Source organism: Schistocerca americana, chromosome 5 (assembly GCF_021461395.2).
Source record: "Schistocerca americana isolate TAMUIC-IGC-003095 chromosome 5, iqSchAmer2.1, whole genome shotgun sequence".
NCBI classification, from domain to species: Eukaryota; Metazoa; Arthropoda; class Insecta; order Orthoptera; family Acrididae; genus Schistocerca; species Schistocerca americana.
Window position 1 is genome coordinate 28,193,594 of NC_060123.1, and position 21,287 is coordinate 28,214,880.

Genomic DNA, 21,287 nt, shown 5'->3' on the forward strand with positions numbered 1-21,287 from the left:
TGATAGCCTGATCGTCAATGACCGTGACAGATGAATCATTTACACTACAGCCCTTCAGTGTCCACATATTATACCCTGCCTACACTAAACAGAGCTCTTGAGTATGGTACATTTTTTTCTGGCAGTGTAAATGGAATAAGCGAAATAAACAAAACGCTTTGTAGTTTACATTAAAGAAATAAACTACCATAATAAAGTGACTAGATTACATCTACATCTACATCCATACTCCGCAAGCCACCTGACGGTGTGTGGCGGATGGTACTTTTGAGTACCTCTATCGGTTCTCCCTTCTATTCCAGTCTCGCATTGTTCGTGGAAAGAAAGATTGTCGGTATGCCTCTGTGTGGTCTCTAATCTCTCTGATTTTATCCTCATGGTCTCTTCGCGAGATATGAATAGGTTCAAATGGTTCAAATGGCTCTGAGCACTATGGGACTTAACAGCTGAGGTCATTAGTCCCCTAGAACTTAGAACTACTTAAACCTAACTAACCTAAGGACATCACACATATCCATGCCCGAGGCAGGATTCGAACCTGCGACCGTAGCAGCAGCGCGGTACCGGACTGAAGCGCCTGGAACCGCTCGGCCACAACGGCCGGCGATATTTATAGGAGGGAGCAATATACTGCTTGACTCCTCAGTGAAGGTATGTTCTCGAAACTTCTACAAAAGCCCGTACCAAGCTACTGAGCGTCTCTCCTGCAGTCTTCCACTGGAGTTTATCTATCATCTCCGTAACGCTTTCGCGATTACTAAATGATCCTGTAACGAAGCGCGCTGCTCTCCGTTGGATCTTCTCTATCTTTTATATCAACCCTATCAGGTACAGATCCCACACTGGTGAGCAATATTCAAGCAGTGGGCGAACAAGTGTACTGTAACCTACTTCCTTTGTTTTCGGACTGCATTTCCCTAGGGTTCTTCCAATGAATCTCAATCTGGCATCTGCTTTACCGACGATCAACTTTATATGATCATTCCATTTAAAATCACTCCTAATGCCTACTCCCAGATAATTTATGGAATTAACTGCTTCCAGTTGCTGACCTGCTATATTGTAGCTACGTAATTACGTACAGCACCATAATTTGCGTATCCGGCACTATTGTCGCTGATACTACGCAGTTTAGGTATCGCTACACAACTCATACACTGAAAGGTTTAAAATCAGTTAAATAGCTAACCGTGTATCTGCTTGATTAGGTAAGTCGTCGTCCATTAACCGAATCTTACATTGCTAGCCCTGATAGTATTCGCGATTCGCGTTGTTGTGCATTTCTGCGTCCGCTCTTTGCTTTCTTCGCATCATCGCACGCACTACAGGGTTCGCATGTATTGCGTTTGAGCATCCGTAGCGTAGTTACGACCAACTTCCCACGGGGTTCGTAGGCTATTTCATTATCTCATGTTTGTGTCCGAAGAGAACGAGGGAACAGTTATGTAATAAAACAAACGGAAGCCAATAAAAAAAAACATAACAGCGCTACCAGTTTATGCGTGCGAAAAGTGTTTGTTTTATTTACGGGTTTGCTGCAGATTCCTTTCTGCCGAAACGCCCTCCAGGCATTCATCCGCATACAGGAGCCGGCAGTATAATGAGCTCCTGATGGAAATTCATCCGTACTTCCAGGGGGAGCCCAACTTCCTGTTCCCCGGGGCCACGCATTTATTAGGAGTTACCGCTCAGAACTTAGACTCAGGGCTAGTTATGCACGCCCAAGTCAGCGGGTCATAAATTTGTCGGGAGGAGTTCTGGTTGCCTATGAATTCTCCAGTCCCCTAACCCCTAGTGGGAAATAAGATTCTATCCAAATGGCGTTAAAGCGGATTATCACTGAGATTTGCAGCTATCTTTCTTCCGCTGTTGATATTTGAAGCACATGTAATTAATTTTTAGGTTGCAGTGCTAATTATAAAATCAATATCTACCGAGACCTTCCACAAGTAACGTAGTTTTACATCTACTCTGCTGCGAAACTGGATGTACTGGAAACCGAAATAACTGAAAATAGATAATTTTTATTCAGGTATGTCCACTTTTCTATGGAGCCTATTTAATTCCTTAAAAACATTAATTTCCAAATTACTCAGAGATACATCTGTCAGGAAGCTCGATATACTACTGCACATGGCTGGAACCTCTTTCTTCTGCTAAACTATCCCATTAAAAGTAAGCTGATTTGCAACTATATCATTTGCAATTGCCGGTAACTTCTGATTTTTTTTGAGACAGATACCCTTTATATTTTACTAATTTTTGAAAAAGATAGCAGAGTCTCCGAGTATTTTTCCGTTTTTATTACACACGTTTATCGAAATGTACCTGTTACTATTGGGTTTGGTACATTTCCAATTCTAACATTTAGATCTCCCATAAAGAACATGTGGTTTTCATTCATGCTCTTAATCGTCATATGTAATTATTTGTGAAAGGACCTAGAGGAGTCAAAATTTCCTTCTTGTGGAGCATTAGTTAATATTGTTCTTTGGATTCCACTTTTACCTATAATTCCTACTAGTACAATGCCTTCATTTCCATTTCATAGTCAAGTATTTTATTATAATATTTTCTACGATGTAGATGACATCATTTTTACATCCTCTTTTTTTCCTGTTTTACCCAGTTGTAGATCAAAGTATAGTTTTCTACATATTCATTTCCAGATCTTTCTTCAGCACCACATCGGATATGCTTCCATTAATAGATAAGTAATTACTGAATGCAAATACGACTTACGAAACGTAAGATCAGAATTTTTTCTCTTTCTCCGATGTCCAGTGACCATACTGATATTTATGGATGTGATAATGAATGTTAAGAACTGCATTATGCAATATACGGATGTAGCGGTATATTTTATTAGAGACGATTTATTTCGGTTCAGCATCAAACCATTTCAGCTATGCATTTGCTTACTTAGAATAATAGTTATCAGATGTACATCGTTCCATTGTTGATATTAGCTATAAATACGTAACATTAGGTTCATTTAACCTCATAGACGTATTTGTGTTGCATCACATCTGCCTGAATGGCCGAGGTGGTCTAGGAAATCACTCGCCAGGCGCGGAGAATCCAGGTTTGAGTTCTGGCCCGGTCACAAATTTTCGAGTGCAGCTGTTGAATTATTTCAATGCTCAAAGTAGCTACGTCGTACAAATTTTCCTTTAGTTACTTCACACTTGTTTGACATTAACTGTCGGTCTCTGAGGGGCTCCATTTTTTTAGGTGGACGGGTAGATAAGAAATGAGCAGTATATGTCACTGCAGGCTTTCTCCTCATCTTCCAATGATAAAATCTTCCAATGATAAAATCTTCTCAGGTGATCAGCCCATTGCTGGCGTCGTGTTGCCGCAAAGTTTTCGCCTGAAGATGATGGGAACGAAACTCATCGAAACGTTGCGACAAGACGATGCCACTATTGAGATGATCACCCACGAAGACTTTATCACAAGAAATGAAGAGATTCTCCGCAGAATCGACGAGGACAGGAACATATGGAAAGAAGTGAGAAGATGAAGAAAGAGGATAGTAGGGACAAGTGTTGAGACATTAGGAAATAACTTCCATCCTTCTAGAGGGAACTCTAGAAAATAAAAAACTGGAGGGAAAGCCAGAGATTTGCTATACCCAGCAAATAATTGAGAGCGTTGGATGCAAGTGCTGCTGAGAGATGAAGAGAGGGGCGTAGGAGAGGAATTTGTGGCGAGCTGCATCAAACCAAATAGAAGACTCATAGCCACCTCCACTGCCACGCCTTTCTGCCTCTCTAAAAATCGAACGATTTCTCTTCTTCCTAGGTGAGTTTATGCATTACTGTACATCACTCTTTTCCTTTCTACCAGTACTATTTTCATTGTTATAGAACTAATAAATCTGAAACTATATATATATATATATATATATATATATATATATATATATATATATATATATATAAAGATGGTTTCTGGACAACTTCCAGGCAACAATATGAGACAAGAAGGCTTCGATGGCATACCACAGAAAATTTCGTTGCTGACAGAAATATGTACGCCCACCGAGGAATGTCTGCAGCTGTTGGCGCACCGATGTCGTCGCCCCATTTATTCATCTTGGTTTACTCAGCTAGACGTTGGGGTGTGGCATGTGTTGAAGGCAGGGGTGGGGGGGGACCAAAACACCGCATTCTGTATTCCCCAAATCGCTGAAGCTCTCGTGGCGCTTTTCTGTGAGGCCGTGCGCAGGGATCAAAATACCTACCGAGATCGCGCCGTGTCCAAAAACCGGATACGTGTGGAGGAGAACTGGGTTCAACTCCGGGTTCGGTCATTCAGATATTTGGTTTTTCGCTCGTTCCGTTACCATCTCAGGCGAACGCTAAGATATTCCCTTTCGAAAGGCGGAAGATGACATCTTTCTTCCATCTTTGACATAGCTTCGTTTTCAGTTACCTCGACCGATCGAGGTAGCGCGGAAGTTAAGACAAATAACTCGCATTTGAAGGACCGGGATTCAAATCCCTGGTTTCCATCACTACTTTGGTTTTCTGTTGTTTCCGAGGAACGCTTAAAGTAACTGACACGACAGCACCTTTGAACAGGGCACAGCCGATGTTCTTTCTTCTCCTTGTCCGTTCCGATCATGTGTTCTGTCTCTACTGACCTCGTCGTCGATGGGTCGATAAAATCTTATCTTTCTTCCTTGTACACCAGCGAGGTACTTTGTGTGTGTGTATGTGTGTGTGTGTGTGTGTGTGTGTGTGTGTGTGTGTGTGTGTGTGTCTAGACAATCGTGGACACTAGCGAGAGTCACTTTATGTCACGTGGTCCGTATCACTACATTAGAGACACCACAGGACATTACACATAGAAGTTACGTATCTATAAACATTCTGTGGAGCATACTGTATTACTGAAGCTAGCCGAACCACCAACAATTAAAATAACGACAGTGAGACGATGATAAACGCATAGGCTGTATTTAGAACGCTCAGAAAAAAGGTCTGATAATAAGATGTACCGATTATTTTTGGACCCTCAGTTTGCGATAATTTTATTCAATGATGTTTCACTGTCCACGAGTGTGGTGAAGGCCCTATGCAGATTAAGTAACAAATTTTCTGCTGCGTCATCTAGACCAAACACTTTCTTCACTAAGACGTAAGTGCTGGCAGCCTGGATGAGCTCTTAGAATCGGGTTCTTTTTTCTGGCGGGGGGGGGGGGGGGGGGGGGGAGGGGGGGGGGGTAAAATCGGCCTTTTGCAGACGCGGGAAGAAAGTCGACAGGAGCTTACAAATTCAATAAAATGATTGTCGTTTGAGTTTGGTAAAGCAGCCTAATCGTGCAGGCCGGTCGCGGTAGCCGAGCGGTTCTAGGCGCTTCAGTCCGGAACCGCGCGACGGCTACGGTCGCAGGTTCGAATCCTGCCTCGGGCATGGATGTGTGTGACGTCCTTAGGTTAGTTAGGTTTAAGTAGTTCTAAGTTCTAGGGGACTAAAGACCTCAGATGTTGAGTCCATAGTGCTCAGAGCCATTTGAACCGTTTGAACTAATTGTACACGTATAAAGACAAAGGCTATCGTTTACCACAGTTTCACAGCATAATTCTTATCAGCCTGCGGGCCGGAGGCTCGGTGTTGAAGTGCCAGACTGCAGATCCAAACATGTCAGGTTCGATATTCTTTCAATTCTAGGAATCCTATCCTTCATCTATAACTTCTTTAACATCCTGGAAATATTTTTTAATGTGGAAAACGGCGAGTTGCATCGTGCTTCGGAGCAGGCGCAGGTCCAGGGTTCGGCTCTAGGAGAGTGAGGGAAGCAGCGTTCACAGTTTTTCTCTACCACTCGTCTCCTACTCCAAATAATAATACTCAAATATATAAAATGTTTTAATATATAATCATAATAATTTGTTTACGTCGGTGGTTAGTACAGTGGATGGGGGAAGGGTCATGACTAGACCGCGGACCTTTAGGTGGAAAACTATTCTTCCGTGAGTTCTTAGTTGCAAATAAACTTGTATTTATGTGTCCGTAGACTAATTAAACTCGAAAGCGTTAATTTTACAGCAGCTAAAACAGCCTATTTCGACGTTAACGCCTGTTTTTACCTATTTTAACTTTAAAATTCTAAAAAGTATCTACTTCTCTAACAAATTCTTTTATTTTCAAAAGATATGAATTGTTTACGAGAATCGAAGGTGGGAAGTCTGAAACCGATATGAAGTAAACTATAGCTCCCAGAACCCTGGGCAACTGCGTGTTTCCACAAAGATATTCGTAGTTCTTGAAATGAGCCCAGATGAAAAAGACATCAAGAACAAGGACAGTGTTAAAGCTGTCTAGTCATTGCAGTAAAAAAACCTCATCCCTCTTCTTGGTTATTCATGAACTCATTATAGGAAGGCGAGGAAATTATCGAATTTTTGATATCCACCCGCCAGACTACTGATGAACGTATAAAGTGTAACTCGTTCATTGTTTAATAGCTACTCAGTGTTTCAACGGAAGAAAATGCCAAAAAGAGGAATTGTGTGCAGCAGCATACATACTTGGAAATTGCAGCTCCTCTTATGGTAGCATTCCTGTTCAGTATGTGCCGATAGTTAAGTATGCCCCTGTCACATCCACTGATCTATAACACGAGAAGTCAACTCTTTTTACTTACCTCCCACTGCTGTACCTTTGATAGAACTAGAATTTCCTAACCGCGCACCAGTTGCGCAATAATGGTGATTTATAAAAAAAGGAACGTAACTTTATAAAAATTATAAATCAGAGTCAAAGCAAATTGAAGCATATAACAGGTGTTACTTAACAAACACTTTGTCTCATTTTTATTTAAAACATTGTGAAAATATTTTTAAAACACCTATAGCATTACATCAAAGCTGAAACGCCCACCAGTGAGCGGTACGGTAGGGACCAGGTTCAGTAGCATAGACGTACAACGTTCTTCGTTGGCATATAAATTAATACCCACAGGCAATAGCCACAGTTTTACTCTGGAAAACCTAGAATAGGTTTTACTTACTCGGTGTTAAGCTAACTATGCTCGGAATCCAAAACGAAATTTTCGCTCTGCAGCGGAGTGCGCACTGATATGAAACTGCCTGGCAGATCAAAACTGTGTGCCGGACCGAGACTTGAACTCGGGACCTTTGTCTTTCACGACCAAGTGCTCTATGACTGAGATACCCAAGCACGACTCAGGATCCGTCCTCACAGCTTTAATTCTGCTAATACCTCGTCTGCTACCTTCCAAACTTCACAGAAGCTCACCTGCGAACCTTGCACAACTAGCATTCCTGGAAGAAAGAATATTGCGGAGACACGGCTTAGCCACAGCCTGGGGGAGGTTCCCAGAATGAGATTTTCACTCTGCAGCGGAGTGTGCACGGCTTTGAAAGCACAGGTCCCGAGTTCGAGTCTCGGTCCGGCACACACTTTCGATCTGCCAGGAAGTTTTATGCTCTGAATGTTTGAAACCAATGGTTTTTTTTCGGCACTTATTAAGTTACAAAAAAATGGTTCAAATGGCTCTGAGCACTATGGGACTCAACTGCTGTGGTCATCAGTCCCCTAGAACTTAGAACTACTTAAACCTAACTAACCTAAGGACGTCACACACACCCATGCCCGAGGCAGGATTCGAACCTGCGACCGTAGCAGCAGCGCGGCTCCGGACTGGAGCGCCTAGAACCGCACGGCCACCGCGGCCGGCTATTAAGTTACATTTTACGCGTATTTCAACATACGACTGTATGTGTTTTATACTGTATTTATTTTGGAAAAACTAGCGGACGGAGCGACACGCAGCGTCAGGGGATATTAGTCGGCCGCGGCCCATCAGGAGCTGAGTTCATCAGCGCAACTGAGGATGGGGGCATGTTTGATCGCCGAAATAGCGTCCCTACTGGACGCTGCGCTCCGGCAGAAAATGGTTCAAATGGCTCTGAGCGCTATGGGACTTAACTTCTGAGGTCATCAGTCCCCCAGAACTTAGAACTACTTAAACCTAACCTAACCTAACCTAAGGACATCACACACATCCATGCCGGAGGCAGGATTCGAACCTGCGACCGTAGCGGTCACGCTGTTCCAGACTGTAGCGCCTAGAACCGCTCGGCCACCCCGGCCGGCGGACCGGCAGATCGCCCGTGGTCTGTTCGATCAACAAATACGACGGAAGAAACTGAAGAATCACGAAAGTTATTTAGTTTGCCATAATAATGAGTAATTCACTTTTTGGAGCTCCTTGTAATTGGTAGCAAAGGCTAAAGCTCCGCGTGGAATTCTTGCAATTGTGCAATAAGTGGATTTGTTATTGTATTTATTTTTTATTTACCACGTCTAGATCCGTAGGACGAAATTGAAGAGCAAACATCCATTGTCATCGAACGTGTCAGTACATGATATTACAACAGAAAAGTAATAACAGATACAATAAAATGTTTGTGAATCCCGAAAGTACGTCAAGCTATAAATTTATGTAAACGCAGTCAACAATATAACACAGAACTAAGTTTAATTTTTAAAGGAACTCCTCGACAGAATAGAAGGAATGATCCATGAGGAAACTCTCCAGTTTACATTTGAAAGCGTGCGGATTATTGATGAGATTTTTGAATTCTTGTCGTAGCTTATTGTAAATGGATGCACCAGGATACTGCACGTCTTTCTGCACAAGAGTCAAGGAAATGCCATCCACATGCAGATTAAATTTCTGCCTAGTATTAACTGAGTGAAAGCTGCTAATTCTTGGGAATAAACTGACATTTTTAACAAGAAACCATAGTAAATAATATATATCCATTGATAGGCCAATGTCAGAATACCCAAAGTAATTAACAGTGGTCGACGAGAGGTTCCCGAGCTTACGCCGAACCGCTCGTTTCTGAATCAAAAATACCCGTTGAGAATGGGTAGAGTTACCCCAAAATACAATACCAAACGTCATAAACAAATGAAAATAAGCAAATGAGACTACTTTTCGTGTCGAAGTATCACTTACTTCAGATACTGTTCTAAGAGTAAAAGTGGCACCATTAAATCTTTGAACAAGATCCTGAACATGGGCTTTTCACGACAGTTTATTGTCTATCTGAATATCTAGAAATTTGAACTGTCCAGTCTTACTAAATATATACTAATTCGTGTAATTAAAACCTTAGGTTTGGTTGAATTATGTGTTTTAAACGGTAAAAACTGAGTCTTGTGATTTATCGTTAGTTTATTTTCAACAAGCCTTGAATTTATGTCTTGTACTGCACTGTTTGAAACAGTGTCAACGTGCACGTAGCATACTTTACTACCAAGTCTCATCAACAAACAGAAATATTTTAGAATCACCTTCAATGCTAGAAGGCATGTCATTTATAAAATAATGGCATTAGAAAGTTCTTCCTGTGAAGTAAAGTTTCTTCAAAGTCTGAAACTGTTTGATACGAGAATTTGAAGCGATGGTAATGTTGAACGTTAGGCGACGCAAAAGCACTGATATAAAGTGAAAAGGTTCATATTCTAGGTAATTCATGATCGTTAGGTACCTCATTAATTAATAAAAAAAAATAGTAGTTTCTGTTGCCCTTTATGGAGAGGAGCTGTAAAGGGTGCAAAACGCAAAGAATACTCGCTCGTTTCAAGAGTATAAAACTTGGACAGTATACATTTTCTCCAACATGAAGCTCTTTATGTTACTTAGAAGTCCCCTTTCACAGTAGTCGTAAACCCGCCTCTTTTTTTCCGTCTCGCTGGTTCCGTGAAATAATAAAAGCAGCCCATGAATGGGACGAGCCGCTACCAGCAGCGAACGTCATGAATTTTCTCCCTGGAGAAGATATAACGCATCCAACGAACAACTGACGGCTCAGGTGGGACATTTATGCCTTCGTTGTTGGCTGACTGCAACTTTCGATCTGTTTTCAAAACTTGTTTTTTTTTCTTTCCTTTAAGTGTGATATTTTTTCAGGAAATGCCGTCTCACATTTGCGGTTTTCTAATTCCGGCATATGGTACCCTTAGATACTTCGAAATTTTACTTACTCTCTGAGCCAGTTCTCGAAGGGAACAGTTGTAGGATTTTTAGTCAATATGGGACCGATCATTCTGATTAATATTTTCTGCTGCTGTCATTAACAACAACTATGGTCGATCTTATCGGGTTGATTTACATCTACATCTACTTGTATACTCCGTAGTCCACTGTACGGTGCATGGTGGAGGGTACTCTGTACCACTACTAGTTCCACTCGCAGACAGAGCGAGGGAAACACGACTGTCTGTATCCCTCCAATTGGGCCCATATTTCTCGTATCTTATCTTTGTGCTCCTTACGCGAAATGTATGTCGGCGACAGTAGGATCGCTCTATAGTCAGCTTCAAATGCCATTTCTCAAAATTTTCTCACTAAGGTTCCTCGAAAAGAAAGCTACCTTCCCTCCAGGTACTCAGATTTGAGTTCCCGTAGCGTTTCCGTAACGCTTGCTTGTTGTTCGAATCCACCGCTAACAAATCTAGCAGCCCGTCTCTAAATTGCTTCGATGTATTGCCTTAACTTGATCTGGTGCGGACCTCAAACACTCGAGCAGTACTCAAGAATAAATCGCTCTACCGTTCTAAATGCGGTCTCCTTTACAGATGAACCATACTCTCCCTGAATTGTCCCAATAAACGGAAGTCGACCATTTACCTTCCCTACCACAATCCTCAAGTGCTCGTTCCACTTCATATCGCTTCTCAGGACACTACTAATGTTGTATCCGTACATTGAAGGTTTGTTATTCCTACCCATCCGCATTAACTTATATTTTGCAACATTTACAGCTGGCTGCCATTCATCAAACCAAACTAGAATTTTTTTCTAAGTCATCTTGTACCAACCTATAGTCACTCATCTTCGACACCTGTCACAGCTTTTGCGCAATTGTCTGTCAATCTCTTTTTTTTCTGGCGTCTATGTCCCTTTTTCCTCGCTTCATTTGCTGTATGTAGAATGTAAAACAGCACCTTCCGTCCCTCGTTCCCCTCTCCCCCCCCCCCATTTCTCTCTCTCTCTCTCTCTCCCTCCCCCCCCCTCTCTCTCTCTCTCTCTCTCTCTCTCTCTCCCCCTCTCTCCCTGTCTCTCCCTCTCTCTCTCCCCACCCTTCTTGTCCCTTCATCCTCTCTGTTTCCATCGTCCACTTACCGTGCAGACCTCTGATCGAAAAGTGTACAGCGTATGTGCTCTATCGCTGTGGCTGAATTTACCATCTGCACGCACCACGAATAAAGTCGGTCTCCCCCCTCCCCACCCAATCACCTTTACCTCTTTTCTGCCCAGCGGTACCCGCAAAGTTGCCACTGCCGCTTCGGGAGTAAGCTTCTGGGCTGTTGTCTGGTACAACCAGCTCAATGAAATCCGATTACACGTTTATGCCACTATTGATGGGGCTGGCCCTCTTGAGCGTTTCTTTTTTGCCGTCACTCCAGACACGGAAGCAAACTTTGCCTTAATAAAGCGTCGTCGGCAACGGGGCCCCAGCAAGCTTATTTCCCGCCGCGCTTCTTTTACTTGTCTGGAGGCTAACAACATAATTTTCCTGCGAGTCTTGTTTACTGCATTTATCTCGTGAAACACTCCTAATTTCCTGTGACGTAAGCGATGACTCCATCAAGTTGCTGTACACAAATCGGCTCAATTTTTTTCCTACGTCTACGCCAGTGGAAAAGTTAAATGTCTATCCGCCTTTTAGTGTGACCTACTGACTCACTACTTAAGAAGCACTCGTAAGAGCTAGAAACAAAAAAAATTCAAGGGCATTTTCTTTAATATCGTCGTAAGTATGAAAATTGCTACGAGATACATGCTTAAACCGAACTTAGGTTTCGGTGTCAGGAAATAACAGTTCATAATTAAAGAAATGTGTATTTACACTAAGTAATAGTTTTCGTATAGAGCTATATAGAATTAACTGACATATCACGTATGAACGATTAAAATGGATGTAGTGCTCAGCATTGTCCAAAGAAAATATGTGCTAATTGCTGCAACAAAGAAAAATACTTTTACGTCGTAACCACGAGGACAGTCACTTCATGTTGCTTGGCTTTGTCAGTGGTTTTAGAATGGTATGGGAAGTGATCACCGAAAAAGTATTGTATATGATGAAAATCGCTTTTTCATATTATTGGTCGTATTACCATAGAAAGCTGCTATGTCAAATACGTTATTGCCAACCTGTTTCAGTTTCATGAGATCATTACCGGGCTCAAACAATAACAATCAGCATTTCTGTATTACATCCATGACGTTCTGGCCTGCTTAATATTCGTTTTTTTGCGAAATACGGCGTATAGGGCTGGCCAACAGACATAAATATGTCGAATTTGACTATGACAATGGATACAAATGACAGTCGGCATTGTGGAAAAGCATTTTCTGTTACCGCAGCCGTGACTTCCCTTTCAACTTCGCCAAACAATAAAGTGAGGGAAAAAATACTGTTAAAAGACCGGATAATGTCACGAAAAATCACTTAGCAATGAAGGTAAAATTTATTTGTTTAGTGGTAGAGTACAGGAGAAAACGAACATATAATATAAAAGGAGAGCACAACCAGGTTTCAAGACAACAGTCCCATCTTAAAATGTATACAACTGTAGCGGATGTTATCAGTCATGAATAAAGTATACAACAGATACGGATGTCTCATCAAGAGAAACATGTGTCAAATGACGCCTAGAAAGGACGTGAGGACATGCTATGGATATTTTTATTTACGTCTTAAATCAGTGAACGTTAATGTAGTTGCACCTGGAGATGGGTCTGTTGTCCAGAGACCAGGGTGTTCTCCCCTTTTATTGGAAAATGAAATTTATGCTAGAGTAGCGGATGTTGTTATTGTCAGCATCATCATCATGATGAACACTTTCCAGCCTCAGGTTTGGTCTGTTTGGAACATAAGCCTCGACGTCTACTCCTGTTTCCCCACCATCGTTCTATGTTCACAATGGTCCGGTCCTCGCCACTTTTTTTCTGCACACTTCTCCACATCTTTCAGGTATCCCTTGGTCTTCTTCTTCGTCGTTTGCTTAGCATCTCCATTTCATTATCTTCTTGGGAATCCTCTCGTTTTTTCATCATCTTTAAGTGCCCATACCACCTAAGCCTTAATGCATCCATACTGATCCGAAAGGGTTCCTCTTTCATTATTTACCGTAGCCTTCAATTTCTCATCCTATCTCTCCTTGTCGATTCTATCTTGCTTCTGAGGGACTTCAATTCACATGCCTGTAATCTGCTTATATCTCTTTACTTCATTACCTATGTTTTAGATGAATAGATCAATGCTGGGATGTAGTAACTTCGATGTATTACTTCTTTGCTTTTTTGTGATACATCTTTGTTCCAAACCAGGCTCCTAACACTTTGCAGGAATGCTTCTGCCTCTCTGCCACTTTCACAGGCCTCTTTCTCATTTCTTCCATTTTTCTTTGTCACACTTCCCAAGTACTTGACACTTCCAGCTTCTCAAACTGTTCACCTCGACTCCTTATTCCGCTAGTTGGTCTAGCTTTCTTTCTAGTTGTAATGAGGATTTCACATTTGTTTGCATTAAATTTAATTCCATTCTGCCTCACAGTTCCGTCCCTAACACCCAGCCGTCCCCGAATCTCCTCCTCCCTGTTTCCCCAGGTCATCAAGTCATCCGAAAACACCACTGCTTTCATCTTGTATTCTCCAGTTTTTGCTGCCATCTTAGTCATTATCTCATTCATTTCTTTTTCTTGATACAATAATTTACCAACAGCCGTATGTACTGTAGAAATTTATTTTATCAAGGGTGTTTCAAAAATGACCGGTATATTTGAAACGGCAATAAAAACTAAACGAGCAGCGATAGAAATACACCGTTTGTTGCAAAATGCTTGGGACAACAGTACATTTTCAGGCAGACAAACTTTCGAAATTACAGTAGTTACAATTTTCAACAACAGATGGCGCTGCGGTCTGGGAAACTCTATAGTACGATATTTTCCACATATCCACCATGCGTAGCAATAATATGGCGTAGTCTCTGAATGAAATTACCCGAAACCTTTGACAACGTGTCTGGCGGAATGGCTTCACATGCAGATGAGATGTACTGCTTCAGCTGTTCAATTGTTTCTGGATTCTGGCGGTACACCTGGTCTTTCAAGTGTCCCCACAGAAAGAAGTCACAGGGGTTCACGTCTGGCGAATAGGGAGGCCAATCCACGCCGCCTCCTGTATGTTTCGGATAGCCCAAAGCAATCGCACGATCATCGCAATATTCATTCAGGAAATTAAAGACGTCGGCCGTGCGATGTGGCCGGGCACCATCTTGCATAAACCACGAGGTGTTCGCAGTGTCGTCTAAGGCAGTTTGTACCGCCACAAATTCACGAAGAATGTCCAGATAGCGTGATGCAGTAATCGTTTCGGATCTGAAAAATGGGCCAATGATTCCTTTGGAAGAAATGGCGACCCAGACCAGTACTTTTTGAGGATGCAGGGACGATGGGACTGCAACATGGGGCTTTTCGGTTCCCCATATGCGCCAGTTCTGTTTATTGACGAAGCCGTCCAGGTAAAAATAAGCTTCGTCAGTAAACCAAATGCTGCCCACATGCATATCGCCGTCATCAATCCTGTGCACTATATCGTTAGCGAATGTCTCTCGTGCAGCAATGGTAGCGGCGCTCAGGGGTTGCCGCGTTTGAATTTTGTATGGATAGAGGTGTAAACTCTGGCGCATGAGAGGATACGTGGACGTTGGCGTCATTTGGACCGCAGCTGCAACACGGCGAACGGAAACCCGAGGCCGCTGTCGGATCACCTGCTGCACTAGCTGCGCGTTGCCCTCTGTGGTTGTCGTACGCGGTCGCCCTACCCTACCTTTCCAGCACGTTCATCCGTCACGTTCCCAGTCCGTTGAAATTTTTCAAACAGATCCTTTATTGTATCGCTTTTCGGTCCTTTGGTTACATTAAACCTCCGTTGAAAACTTCGTCTTGTTGCAACAACACTGTGTTCTAGGCGGTGGAATTCCAACACCAGAAAAATCCTCTGTTCTAAGGAATAAACCATGTTGTCTACAGCACACTTGCACGTTGTGAACAGCACACGCTTACAGCAGAAAGACAACGTACAGAATGGCGCACCCACAGACTGCGTTGTCTTCTATATGTTTCACATCACTTGCAGCGCCATCTGTTGTTGAAAATTGTAACTACTGTAATTTCGAAAGTTTGTCTGCCTGAAAATGTACTGTTGTCCCAAGCATATTGCAACAAACGGTGTATTTCTATCGCTGCTCGTTTAGTTTTTATTGCCGTTTCAAATATACCGGTCATTTTTGAAACACCCTGTATGTGCTACCAGTTTCGGCATTACATTGATGCCATCTTCAGTCCCCTGTACAATGGATAGAGCAAATGTACTATTATAAAAAATATAGAACATACGTTAAAAATTGACAGGTATCATGTTAACAACGTAAGTGGCTCAAAAAACATTGTATATGATTAAAACTATATGCTACATTAGGGCAATTTTTTATAATAGTACATTTGTTCTACCCATTGTACAGGGGCCTGAAGATGGCATCAATGTAATGCCGAAACTGCCAGCACATTAAAAGTTCATAAAATAAATTTTTACAATACATACGGCTTTTGGTAAATTATTGCATCAAGAAATACATGCCAGCCGTTGTCCCATGGTCCATAATGGATCGACGAAGATTATCTCATTCAAGACCACAAAGAAAAGGAGAGGTGACGAAGCACTGCCCTGTTTCACCTCAGTTGTTTGCTGTGACCAATCCGTCCCTTCATTTCCCACTTTCACACAACTCAGCCTTCCACACTACATCTCCTCCACTCGGGTTGTTGTCTCTTCTCCCACTCCCTTCCTTTCTTCTGCTTCCCAGGTCTTTCTTCTACAGACGCTATCAAATACGAATGTTAACAATCATGGATAACACATACAACAGTTGTGGATAGGACACTACCAAGAGGAACTTTACAACTGACCCTCTTACAGTGCCGGACAACTATTTCTAGCAGTCAAAGATCAAGCATGCGACAGTCATCTCCGAGACAGAAGCGAGACAGCATACCGTCAGGCACCCAAACAAATACACTGCTGGCCATTAAAATTGCTACACCACGAAGATGACGTGCTACAGATGCGAAATTTAACCGACAGGAGTAAGATGCTGTGATATGCAAACGATTAGCTTTTCAGAGCATTCACACAAGGTTGGCGCCGGTGGCGACACCTACAACGTACTGACATGAGGACAGTTTCCAACCGATTTCTCATACACAAACAGCAGTTGACCGGCGTTGCCTGGTGAAACGTTGTTGTGATGCCTCGTGTAAGGAGGAGAAATATGTACTATCACGTTTCCGACGTTGATAAAGGTCGTATTGTAGCCTATCGCGATTGCGGTTTATCGTATCGCGACATTGCTGCTCGCGTTGGTAGAGATCCAATGACCGTTAGCAGAATATGGAATCGGTGGGTTCAAGAGGGTAATACGGAACGCCATGCTGGATCCCAACGGCCTCGTATCACTCATCGACATACTGGCGTATCACCCGGCGTGATGGTATGGGGTGCCATTGGTTACACGTCTCGGTCGCCTCTTGTTCGCATTGACGGTACGTTGAACAGTGGACGTTACATTTCAAACGTGTTACCACCCGTGACTCTATCCTTCATTCGATCCCTGCGAAACCCTACATTTCAGCATGATAATGCACGACCGCATGTTGTAGGTCCTGTACGGGCCTTTCTGGATACAGAAAATGTTCTACTGCTGCCCTGGCCAGCACATTCTCCAGATCTGTCACCAATTGAAAACGTCCGGTCAATGGTGGCCGAGCAGCTGGCTCTTCACAATACGCCAATCACTACTCTTGATGAAGTGTGGTATCGTGTTGAAGCTGCATAGGCAGTTGTACCTGTACACGCCATCCAAGCTCTGTTTGAATCAATGCTCAGGCGTATCAAGGCCGTTATTACGGCCAGAGGTGGTTGTTCTGGGTACTGATTTCTCAGGATCTATGCACCCAAATTGCGTGAAAATGTGATCACACGTCAGTGCTAGTATATTTGTCCAATGAACACCCGTTTATCATCTGCATTTCTTCTAGGTGTAGCAATTTTAATGGCCAGTAGTGTAAATGGAGAACTGTAAGGCTTACACTCAAGCTGAACGGTGTACGAGGAAAATAGTCACTGATGCGGCGTGATTATGCCAGTCCACGGGCCCGCGCCTCGCGTGGTGCTACACGAGCTGGCGGTCTGCCGCTGTGCTAACACGAGTCGGCGTGGCGTGTGTCCGCAGGTACGTGGAGTACTTCTCGGGGCTGCTGTCTGCCAGCATCAGGATCAACGCGGCGCCGCTCTACCTGACACACGTGACCGTGCTGGGCGCGCCCTCCTTCCTGCCCGACGGCGGATGCAGGGCATTCCTCAAGGTCAGTACCTCGGCTAGCTAGATTAGATTGGGCTGGAGTTACTCTCATTCCAATTGATCCGTAGTGAGGAGGTCCTCCAGGATGTAGAACAAGTCAGAAAAACAACAATACAAGTCAAATATTTACAACTCAAACAAATAAGCTAATGTAACCATTCCACAGGTCCCAAGTGGAATGATCGTCATTTTTTAATGAACACTATATGAAAGAATCAGTTTACAAATACTAATGCACTGAATTTAAAATAAAAAAGTATTTTTTACTCATTTATAAGGTAATAAACGTATAATACTACTACTATAGTACTTATTTACAATGAACACACTACTGCATTGAAATCGTGCACAAGTTAGATTGTACTTACACACACACACACACACACACACACACACACACACACACACACACTTATTTACAATGAACACATTACTGCACTGAAACTGTGCAGAAGTTATATTGTACTTATATACAGGGTGTTACAAAAAGGTACGGCCAAACTTTCGGGAAACATTCCTCACACACAAAGAAAGAAAATATGTTATGTGGACATGTGTCCGGAAACGCTTACTTTCCATGTTAGAGCTCATTTTATTACTTCTCTTCAAATCACATTAATCATGGAATGGAAACACACAGCAACAGAAAGTACCGGCGTGACTTCAAACACTTTGTTACAGGAAATGTTCAAAATGTCCTCCGTTAGCGAGGATACACACATCCACCCTCCGTCACATGGAATCCCTGATGCGCTGATGCAGCCCTGGAGAATGGCGTATTGTATCACAGCCGTCCACAATACGAGCACGAAGAGTCTCTACATTTGGTACCGGGGTTGCGTAGACAAGAGCTTTCAAATGCCCCCATAAATGAAAGTCAAGAGGGTTGAGGTCAGGAGAGCGTGGAGGCCACGGAATTGGTCCGCTTCTACCAATCCATCGGTCACCGAATCTGTTGTTGAGAAGCGTAAGAACACTTCGACTGAAATGTGCAGGAGCTGCATCCTGCATGAACCACATGTTGTGTCGTACTTGTAAAGGCTTATGTTCCAGCAGCACAGGTAGAGTATCCCGTATGAAATCATCATAACGTGCTCCATTGAGCGTAGGTGGAAGAACATGGGGCCCAATCAAGACATCACCAACAATGCCTGCCCAAACGTTCACAGAAAATCTGTGTCGATGACGTGATTGCACAATTGCGTGCGGATTCTCGTCAGCCCACACATGTTGATTGTGAAAATTTACAATTTGATCACGTTGGAATGAAGCCTCATCCGTAAAGAGAACATTTGCACTGAAATGAGCATTGACACATTGTTGGATGTACCATTCGCAGAAGTGTACCCGTGGAGGCCAATCAGCTGCTGATAGTGCCTGCACACGCTGTACATAGTACGGAAACAACTGGTTCTCCCGTAGCACTCTCCATACAGTGACGTGGTCAACGTTACCTTGTACAGCAGCAACTTCTCTGTCGCTGACATTAGGGTTATCGTCAACTGCACGAAGAATTGCCTCGTCCGTTGCAGGTGTCCTCGTCGTTCTAGGTCGTTCCCAGTCGCGAGTCATAGGCTGGAATGTTCCGTGCTCCCTAAGGTGCCGATCAATTGCTTCGACCGTCTTCCTGTCGGGACACCTTCGTTCTGAAAATCTGTCTGGATACAAACGTATCGCGCCACGGCTATTGCCCCGTGCTAATCCATATATCAAATGGGCATCTGCCAACTCCGCATTTGTAAACATTGCACTGACTGCAAAACCACGTTCGTGATGAACACTAACCTGTTGATGCTACGTACTGATGTGCTTGATGCTAGTACTGTAGAGCAATGAGTCGCATGTCAACACAAGCACCGAAGTCAACATTACCTTCCTTCAATTGGGCCAACTGGCGGTGAATCGAGGAAGTGCAGTACATACTGACGAAACTAAAATGAGCTCTAACATGGAAATTAAGCGTTTCCGGACACATGTCCACATAACATCTTTTCTTTGTGTGTGGAATATTTCCTGAAAGTTTGGCCGTACCTTTTTGTAACACCCTGCATAAATACACACACACAAAAATCAGTTGGTTCTACTGAGAAATTCATCAATGGAGTAGAAGGAATTGGCCACCAATAAGTCCTTTAGGCTTCTCTTAAACAGAATTTCATTGGTAGTTAAACTTTTTATGGCTGCTGGCAAGTTATTGAAAATGTGTGTTCCTGAATAATGCACACCTTTTTGTACAAGAGTAAGTGACTTTAAACCCTTGTGAAGATTATTCTTATTTCTAGTGTTTATTCCATGAATTGAGCTGTTGGTTTGAAAAAGTGATATATTTTTAATGACAAATTTCATTAAGGAATAAATATATTGAGAATCAGTAGTTAGTATCCCTAGTACCCTAAACAGGCTTCTGCAGGATGTTCTTCAGTTCACAACACATATAATTCTTACTGCACGTTTTTGTGCCCGGAAAACTTTAGCTTGGCTTGATGAATTACCCCAAAAAATAATCCCATATGACATTATGGAATGAAAGTAAGCATAGTATGCCAGCTTTTTCATTTTTATATCCCCTATGTCTGACACAATTCGCATTGCAAATAGACATTTGTTAAGACGCTTCAGCAATTCTGTGGTGTGCTTTTCCCAGATGAATTTGTTATTAAGCTGTAACCCCAAGAATTTAACACTGTCCACTTCTTCTATCTCTTCGTTTGTAAACTTAGAGACAAAGCTCACTGATTGTATATAGGTAAATTGTACCGTAACACACTGACGGAAATGCAAAGTGGCGTTCCATGAAGCACAAGTCCGACATTTATCAAATTTTGAGGAAATGCTCATCACATAAAGGATATTAAATGATTGAGTGGAATTGATGTCCATCGTCAACTTCAGTATGAAGCGTGACCCCCACCGGACACGGAAGCACTCTTCTACTTTTTAAATAACGTCATTTTGGCTTTTAACTGTTGCTGTTTTTAAGAATTTGAAGCCATTTTGACTATTTTTCGACCGTAACTGTCTCAAGAAATATATAAAGGTTTTTTTTTTAAATTACCAATACAAGTCACAAACTTTGTCAACTATTGTATTACTTATTTATTTAGCGACCTGTTTCGAGGTAATACCTCATCTTCAGGCTAAATGGAATTACAAAAACAGCTTTAAAATAAGGGCATTCTGATGTTCCATAGTCTTTTTGTAAATGCTGTGGTCATCTTTTTTCCTCTGGCGTGGCAGTCTCCTAGTGATGCGCTGGGGTGCCTCCATTTCCGTGGCTCTCCTGCTCACTGTTCACAAATTGTCACTAACATAGCAGTAACTTGGAAACACGATCACAAACAGTTCTGTAGTGCAGTGGACAAGGTGGCGGTTTCGATTTGACTATCGATTTGTGGATCTATGTGGTGTCAGTTGTTTACACGTCTTCTGTACGTCTTGCTATCGTATTACATAAATTGGTTTATATCATGATGTGTTCAATAATATTGTAACAGATGCTCAATTTGTAATGTATTCTACAACCTACATATGTAATGCAATGACAAGCCGTGCAGAAGACATGTAAACATCTGAAACCACATAGATCCACAAATCGATAGTCAAGTGAAACCAGCCGTATTTCGACCGCCATCTCGTCCACTGCGCTACAGAACTGTTTGTGATCGTGTTTCCAAGTTACTGCTATGTTAGTGACAATTTGTGAACAGTGAGCAGGAGAGCCACGGAAATTGAGGCACCCCAGCGCATCACTACGAGACTGCCACGCCAGAGGAAAAAAAGATGACCACAGCATTTACAAAAAGACTA

At 42.6% G+C, this 21,287-nt stretch overlaps 1 protein-coding gene across 1 annotated transcript in view; it reads left to right on the top strand.

Annotated features, from left to right (window-relative positions):
- Nucleotides 1–21,287, top strand: part of LOC124616737 (tensin) — a 517,648-nt gene that overhangs the window by 116,060 nt on the left and 380,301 nt on the right. Inside the window, exon 4 of the mRNA XM_047145102.1 lies at nt 17,352–17,484. Coding sequence (XP_047001058.1) covers nt 17,352–17,484 — 133 coding nt within the window. The remainder of the gene's footprint in view (nt 1–17,351; nt 17,485–21,287) is intronic.